Source organism: Hesperophylax consimilis, chromosome 9, assembly GCF_061612785.1.
Source record: "Hesperophylax consimilis isolate HC1 chromosome 9, BYU_Hcon_1.0, whole genome shotgun sequence".
Classification (NCBI taxonomy): Eukaryota; Metazoa; Arthropoda; class Insecta; order Trichoptera; family Limnephilidae; genus Hesperophylax; species Hesperophylax consimilis.
Genome location: NC_142844.1, coordinates 25,297,765 through 25,306,458, shown reverse-complemented (window position 1 = coordinate 25,306,458; position 8,694 = coordinate 25,297,765). Strand labels below are relative to the sequence as shown.

Genomic DNA, 8,694 nt, shown 5'->3' with positions numbered 1-8,694 from the left:
AAGGATAACAGGAGAACTCGTATTGAAATTGTAAAGTAATGTAAAATAAAATGAAGATTTTCTGCGTGTTTTGGTATATAAATAAAAAGTGTACCTTTAATACAAGCTTACTTATTTAATTTTAAAATCAAGGATACCTTTTTCGATTGCCTTGCACAGTGTATTTTTAATAATACAGTAGTAATATTTTAATATCTCACTATTCCAGCACTACGGAGGTTTAGCACCACAAATAAACCACGCACTAGATCGATAGCTTCGGACTTTTTACATGAAACAAATTGGTCCTAAAAAACCATAGATATGCCAATATATAGACAGTACAATTCTCATTCGGTGCCTACTTATTATACTATACACCAATGAAAAACTCTGAAAGTCAATGGAATAAGCTAGTGGATATACATAGTTAGGCAATCATATGATGTAACATTATTTCGGTTCCAATTTTCAATCAGAGTTATACCTACCCCCCTGTTTAGCACCTCCAAAAATTTATGTTTTACCGTTACCCATAGAATTTTCCTGATTTTTAAATTAACACAATTATGTAGGAACCACATAACTTTATTTTCCAGTTTTCTACTATTCAGTGATCCATTTTTTCTATTGAAATTTCTGTGGTTATGTAAATTCATCTTGTAATCAAAAACTCCATCTCGAAGCATCTAAGGACCAAGGTGCCTCCTTCTGTATTATTATATTGGAATAATTAAAGTGATTGACTTTATTTAACCTCTTGTTCGCCGGCATATCTAGCTATAATATTAAAAAATAATTTTTCTCAATATCGAAGTAAGGGTAACTGGATAAAACAAAACAGAACATGATAAAATAATAGTTAGGTTAGATTTTTTTGTTTGTTCTTTTTCTTCACTGTTCTCAATGTTCCGTTTTGTCGTGGAACTGATAGTAAGATACCACGATATTGTAATAATATCTAACAAAATGTTGCCATAATTTAAAAAGCCTTAATATTATTGAGGTTCTCCTTAGCCTCGACGATGTTCTGGTCAGCGGAAAGAGCTGCGGCTAGCAGAGAGCGTGCCGTGCTGACCCGGCCGCGCCGTGCCTCCAGTGTCGCTAGGTTGTTGAGCGCCGCGGCGTGCGAGGGGTCCACTCCCAGGCACAGGCGCAGGCATTGGATTGCTAGGTTTATGTCTCCGATGGACTATAGGAGTAAAAAATGTAAGAATTATAAACTTTAAATCTTAGCAACTGTCACGCTGAAATGTTTTTATTTATATATTATCTCGCTATAAAAACTTGCAAACAGTAAATGGTAGATACTTTCAGTATCGTCCTAGTGAAAGACCACCATTCAGAATCCTTGCTTTGGTGACATAATACTTACCAACTTTCCTCCACCCCTTCTCTTTCTCTTCCCCCTCGCCTCAAAACATACCCCAATTAGGGAGTGAAAATACATCTATTCATTGTGCGTGCATTGTTCACTGTTTCCTCTATAGTATTTAGACCAAACTAAAATAGAGCTAGAGTTGGAACAAGAGCTTCTTTCTTGATCTTTAGTGTAAACAGTTATTCGATTTCACTATTTACACCAACAGAATACCAACAAACAAGAACGAGAACAACAAGAACTAGAATTCTTGCAGATGTTCTAGGGATGTTTAGATGCGGCAAGCGAATGCTCATTGCTCATTCTTAAACAATCAGTAGTAGTGTTCACTACACCGTGTCCAACAGTGAGAGCGATATTTTGATTTCAAGTGTTGCATTTATCGTTTTGACTCAATTATCTAAAAAGAAAAGAAGGAAGGGACGTTGGTGGGTGACGAATTTAATTAAAAGAAGAACACTAGATAATATGGGAGATACTATTATAGGTATGCAACGACAAGAAGAAAGTGGTAAATGCAAAAACTATCTACGCTTCTATCATTTGTGCACATTTTTCATTATTCCAATCAATAATTAGTACAAACAAGTTGATGCACGTTCCAAGAATACAAGAACACTTTGAAGAGACCACCTCGAGGAGCGATCGCGAGCGAACATGAAGGAATGCTCTAGACAACTGTTTACTTCAAACGAACGAGCATTCTACAAAATTTCAGCGAATACACTTGGAGTACCCCAAAGAATGCTCTGTAACTATTTACACCAAAATAATTTGCAAGAGCAGACTAGAATGAGGATTTGCTCGTTTGGTCTAAATCGACCTTTAGGATTAGTAGATAGTCTAATAAATATCTTTTGGCGATGAGAATATGTATATCTCATATGTAAAAGAATTGCCGCCTTACCAGAGCAAGATGTGACAGGTTATACCAGAGGCCAGCGCAGACCCCGGGCTCAGTGGCCAGCAGCAAGGCTCGCCGGAAGCAGGCCAACGTCAGGTCCCAGTGCTGGGCGCGCAGGCAGCACAGGGCCAAGTTGCTGAACACCTCTGCTGAGTAGGCGCCCATTGCCAGGATGCGACTGTACATATCAACAAAATATTTCCAATTTAAGCTCAACTACAAAGTGTGAAAATCTTTATGCTGAAGCAGCATTAACTCAAACAGTGAGCTATTCAACTGGCTCAACCCCATAACAGCTCATGACATCATTTAAGTCATGAGCTGTTGTGGGGTTTTTAGCTTCTAAATGGCCATTGTGGTGTTTTGCAAAACTGTAGAAGATATGGGACATCACATTTCTTATTGTAAATTAAAAAACATTTGCTTCCCAGAAGGCTTATCGTTAGCTGGAGTTAATAATCAAGGATCTTGGCCCCACAAAGGCTCCAGGCTTTGATAAACTTAACTGTGCCATCATAAAACAGGCATGGAAATATGTTGTAGGAATTGTCCACACTTATTTGCTGAGGGGGATTTTTCCCCTAAGGAACTGAGGCGTGCTCAAAATCATTCCAAATGGTAATGATAAGCCAAGGTTGGATCCAGGAGCCTACAGGCCGATTACTTTTTTACCAATTCTTGCAAAATACCTGGCGCTGTCGCCTCCTTTAGACAGTTTGGCATTGTTCTGAAAAAATCTTTTGAGCATGCCATTCTGCAATGCAAACATAAAAGTCGTGAATGCCCTAATGGCTTATTTAAAATACTGGCAGATTATTTTTCGGATCACACAGTATCGGTCTCCCATGGAGCTACCAAGGTATGAAGAGCTGTCAATATTGCTGAGGGTTCTTCAGAAGTCTCTTCTCCACTATTCCACCATCTTCATAGGGGTCACCTCTGGCCACTATGCTGCTGGGGACGGTGTGAAGGGTTTGTAGAACCACCTTCCTGTCCCACTGCTCACTGTCTCTCGTTGGGACTGCCTGTAGTACGCCAGAAGCTAAGACTGTTCTTGTGTTGTTCGCTGCCATGGGAGCGTGTTTAAATTTGATATTTCTTTCTTTTTCCTTTGTATGTTCTTCTTTATAAATGTTGTCTCTCTTCACTAGCTTCAAGAACAAGAACAAACTGCCTTGGATGAGAAAACGTTTTTGGTATGTATAAATGTATGTTGTGCCATGTACGGACAGGGCTTTCAGAATCATTTAATAGTAGCTTCGTTTTAAAAAAAAACAAAAATAGAGTATTGATGTAAGAACTGATAGAGGGTCCCATCTGGTCCTGAAAATGGTTCGGGAAAGTGGTGGGTGCCCTCGACTGTGCATTTAAAAACTATTATTGAACAAGAAAGAAGTACATATAAACTCATTTCAGTCCAGATTCATTTAAATCATAAAGGATTCCAACCAGTGGCGTAGCTAGGTAACCAAGGGCCCTGGGGCAAATTAAAAAATGGGGCCCCACTGCTATGTAAACTGATTAGGTTTTATCAAATAAAAATATGAAATATACAAACACTTTAAAAATGCTAAGCTACTTAGCTCTTTTTTGTGTCCAGCTGAAATAAACATTATTATTATTATTATGTGCACTGCAGACTGCAGGGCAGGTAATAAAAATATTAAACAGTAACAAAATAAATTACAATTAATACTAGGTGTAGGTTTGGCTAATAAAACGAAATAGAGATGATTCAAGGGTTTATTATATGAAGGTCGGGCCTACCAACTGACTAAATAACAATTATCTTTACAATTTTTTCCTAGCTTTAGTTTTCGCAAAATTATCAGTGACTTCGTTTATAAAATGATTTTTTCATTTCATTTTCAAGTTCCTTGTTGATAGTATTAGTATCGTTTTTTTTTCCAAAATTCATACACAGCACATGCTTCCGAATGGCCACTCGAACAACTGTGTTGTTTAATTCTTTCTGATAAATGCTTCCAATCTCTTCCCGTACACCAAACATTATTCCTTTGTGAAGCAAATAACCAGCAGGGTTGACAATAGGCAGCGTCTAGTATTTTGGAATAACACAACCAAAAAAGATTAACTGGCCCATATTTAGAACACGAAAAGTAGTACGATTTTGAAAAACACCTATTTTTCTGGTTGATGTCTGTTGGAAAAGGTCCTGAAGGCTGTAAATGCCCCATATCAAGAATTTGACGTTTTTCGTTGTCACTTAATATTTTGTTCGTGAAGTTTCCCAAGTCATAAGAAGATTTGTCGTACACATTTTCGAAAAATGTAGAGGTCTGTGGTTCCTCCAAACCCTCCGCTCTTATGTGTGTCATGCAAACATCATCCACGTTCACATGATCGGCGGCGGAGGTATCTCCAACTGCAATAATTGTCGAATCTTCTTCAGTAGGCTTCTCAACCAACACTGCAGTTACCACATTATTTGAGTCACTATCAATAGAAATATTTTGGCCAGATGTACTTGCAGAAGGCTGACTAAAAAACTTGTCAATTTTGGGCAATTTTTGTTTACTATCTTCTCTTTCTTGGCGTTGTTTGCGTTTAAATGCACCACTGGGTTTCTTCTTTTTAAAATTACAACACTGCCAACCTACAGAAAGAATTTAGGGGAATTCCCTAGGCATAACTTTTGAATTTCTCTCAACTGAGTTGTCATGATTAAAGTGGGGTTGCAAGTTGCAACCTGTCAAATTTATTTTGAAAATGGGAGAAATTTCCAAAAGTTCAGTTCGATCGAGATTTCTGGTAAGGATTTGAGGGCCCCCTGAGCTTAAGGGCCCCGGGGCACTGCCCCGCGTAGCCCCTAGGTAGCTACGCCGCTGATTCCAACATATTTTGGATAAATGCAGTACTTTTAGTAGAAAATTGAAAGCTGTTTTTCCTATAATTTAAAAAAAAATCGACATGCTTAGTTTATACATTCTGTACTTTTCTCACTTCTCTGTATAACCGCATTTTTGATTTGATTTCCTAAGAAAATAAATCTTTTAATTATTCAGAGTTCTTCAAGTGCTGAAGACCTCCGATGTAAAGTATGCAATTCGCCTTACCAAGTGATTTTTTACATAACTGTTATTTATTTTAAATCATATAAAGGGACAAAAATATGGAGCGTTCGCTCGACTCCGCAGTTAAGATTACACTGAAGTTGAAGATGAAGGATAGCTGATTGACCCAAATGTACAAGGCACCGGCGTACCAACGTTACATATTTTGACTCGCGCTCGTGAATTTACATATATATGCACATTTGCATTATGTGAGTGAACGAAAAGAAAGATAGCTCGCTCGTGCAACCACACATTATAACGATTCCTGGAATGTGTCGAAGCCGGACAACTGTTGTTTAAAATACTGCGTTATAACAAATCCGCACTCACCTGGGTCGTGATAAACGGGGGTTACCTGTACTAGGTTGTTATTTAAAGAACTACTAACCGGTAGTATCGGAGTGCCAGCTCGGGCTGATCATTATAGAAGTGGTAGACTGCGATGCTTGCAATGGCCTCCGTGTTCATGGCATCTTGAACAGCCACGCTGCGGTACACCTTCACTGACTGGGGCAAATCCCCCAGGGCTTCTAGTAATCTGGCCTGCATTAATCAATTTACATTTACTGCTACACTTATGATAATAATAATGAAAAATAAATAAATATAGGTACTTTTTTAAAAATCCACACAACGAAGCTCAAACTTATTTTTTTAAACAGGTACTCCTTCCAAAATCCTTATCAGGAGATTGAAAAGCTGATAAGGACATTGAAAGAAAGCGAGGTTAGCAGTCCACAATGGAGTGCTGATAACAACCCTGATGTATGGCAGTGACGCATGGAACTGGCAGAGGAAGGATGAAAGTAGATTGAATGAAATCCCTGAGGTATATGTGTGGTAAAACCATGTATGACTGTGTTACAAATGTGGAGATCCAGAAAGAATGCAAGGTTGAAGAAAGCGTAGTGAACAAGATTAAGACAAGGACGCTAACATGATATGACATGTAGAACGGATGAAAGAAGGGTGAGGAAAATTATAATATTCCTAGTGAGCTATCGAAAATTATACACAAAGTTTTTCAATCATGAAATAACATAAGGCGGAAGTGAATTTGGAAGAATTTGGGGATGACTGAGGAAAATGTGGCATGACCAAGTGAATCGCATATACTTGTGTTGTATCATGTCAAAAGTCTAAATGACAGAAAAGAAAATATGAGATGGTGCATGAATGTGAATGAAACAAGAAGTTTATGCCAAGACAGTGTGTGAAAAGGAAGGAGAGAGAAACGAGGAAGACTGGGAAGTACCTGGCCAATCAGATCTGGTCACCAAACATGCTTAAAGTCATTTTAAGCAATGTTTTGATTCAGAATGGTGGTCTTCATCAGGGCAATATTGATTACTACTATCTAAGTTGCCATCGATAGATAAAAATACCTGTTCTGTCAATAAGCCAATGTCTCCTGGAAAAGACTTCTCGGCTGCCCTGCAAACCTGCAGTGCTGCGGTGGGCTGGTCCAGGCGGCACAGAACCCGAGACACCCTCAGCGGAGTGTCGGACCTCCTCATCTGGCGGGAGGCACTCTGCAGCTGCTGCTCGGCGTCACGCAGCAGTCCCAAGGTCAGGTAGCAGCGCCCCAAGGCCAGCTTCCACCACCAGTCTGTGAAGTTGCAGGCCTGAGTCGCGTGCACTGCCAGTTCCATTGCCTGTAATGTCAAAATGGCTGATGTGTGTCAGTAATTGTTGCTTTTAACTCTTATCTGTAGGTTACATGTAACTTGTAGCAAGTACAGTGATAAGTGACTAACTGCCCAACTGTTTTTTAGAAATTGTAAGCCCGTCAAGCCTGTACGTGCATAACTCTATATAGATGACAAGATGGCAGAGATAAATTTTTATAGCATCCATAAAGTTAAAACGTCAGTTAAAAATTGCAATGCTCCCTATTATTTGACTACGTAAAGAACTATATACTCACATTTCTGTAGTCCCCTTCATGAAAAAACAGATATTCAAACATCGTCTTGGCCACCTTGGAGTCTCGGGCGTACTTGGGCACCTCGAGGCGCGTGACGTCCACCAGCGGCGGGATGCGGTCATTTTCGCTGGCCGTGCCGAGGCGGACAGCGCGCGCGTGTGCCGTGGCCAATGCTGCCCGGGCGGTGGCCGGAGTGCGGCCCAGCCGGGACGGGCCACCGCGCGCGGTTCCTGGGGTACGAGCCGTGGTCATGCCGGTTACTGGGCGGCGCTGGAAAAAATAAAAGAATAGGTAGAGTTAATTTGATTAAAAATGAAGGAATAAGTGGAGTAACTAACTAACTAACCATCAAGTCTTTTCTCCGCACGGGAAGGCTCTGCCTGCGGAGAAATGACCACATACACTGTCTCTGCACACACTCTGTGCTTTATTCACATACTCTTGTTATTCTCGCTTTCGACATGACAGGATTTGAGCAGAATGGAAAGGATGGAAGATTGGAATGGCGAACTGGGATTTGAATATATTATGGTTAAAATACATTAGACCAGTGGTTTCCTTACGTTACAGCAGTACTTTTTGAGCCACGGAACTAAAAAGTCGCTCACATCGAGGGTTCCAAAACCAATTAAAATCTGCAAAGTTTAGTGAAATTTGATTGGGGAAAGGTTGACAACATCAATTATAGGTGTGTACACCTAACATCTGTATCCACACAACCCTTTCTATCTATTCTCCTACAGACACAAATGATTAATGGATATACATTATAATATGACCTCCTTAAAATAAATGTTTTTCTTTCTTTTCAGGAGTACTTAATATAATTAGTTATATAATTTTCTTATAAATTTCAATATTTTTTATTCTTATTGTGTTGTTTTATTATAGGTACAGTTACAAGGATGAAATCTATAATTGGTTTTATTTTGGCTATACTAGACATGTACAAACTAATAAAATATAACTGTTGATTTCCTGAAAATAAATAAAACTTACACCGTTTCACAGCATGTATTTAACAGTATGTTTACGCAGATCTTAAGAATGACATTTTATTTATTTTATTGTTTATTACCAGAGCAGTGTTCACAGTCTGCAACGCATGTCTTAATGAGGTTCCTGGTCTAGGTGCTGTAGCTAGGGCTTCACTCCACACCCCCTCCCCCTCCGCTAGAGCCCCCACGCCACCCTCGGCCCCTTCTGCATCCAGTTCATCCATCTTCACCCGGGCTGTCATGGCCTGCAGCTGTAATGCCCAAGCGGCCTGGTCCGATGGATTCGATAGTAAGATGGCAGCACATTTCTCAGAACACTTCTCAAATTTTCTATTTCGGAAGAGAATGAGAGCTTGGTATAATGGCTCCATTAACAGTTTTCCGGAAAATAGATAATTTATATTGAATGATTATCACATTAAAGTATT

The 8,694-nt window shown here is 39.5% G+C and overlaps 1 protein-coding gene across 1 annotated transcript; it reads right to left on the bottom strand.

Moving 5' to 3' along the window:
* Positions 1 to 961: 961 nt before the first annotated feature.
* On the bottom strand, positions 962 to 8,637 carry BBS8 (tetratricopeptide repeat protein 8). Its single transcript, XM_089635162.1, has 6 exons — positions 8,347 to 8,637; positions 7,269 to 7,538; positions 6,727 to 6,996; positions 5,730 to 5,884; positions 2,268 to 2,442; positions 962 to 1,171 (listed from the first exon to the last, which is right to left on the bottom strand). Exons 1-6 carry the CDS (start codon positions 8,635 to 8,637, stop codon positions 962 to 964), a joined length of 1,371 nt encoding a protein of 456 aa, XP_089491288.1.
* Between the last annotated feature and the right edge of the window lie 57 nt (positions 8,638 to 8,694).

Bases quoted from the DNA above. Each gene is read 5' to 3' on its own strand.
- BBS8 (XM_089635162.1), bottom strand. From the start codon at position 8,637: ATGGAGCCATTATACCAAGCTCTCATTCTCTTCCGAAATAGAAAATTT. The intron at 5,885-6,726 runs GTATTTTTATCT...TGATTAATGCAG, and splicing joins TTGGCTTATTGACAGAACAG to GCCAGATTACTAGAAGCCCT. The intron at 2,443-5,729 runs GTTAGTAGTTCT...TGATATGTACAG, and splicing joins CTGGCACTCCGATACTACCG to TCGCATCCTGGCAATGGGCG.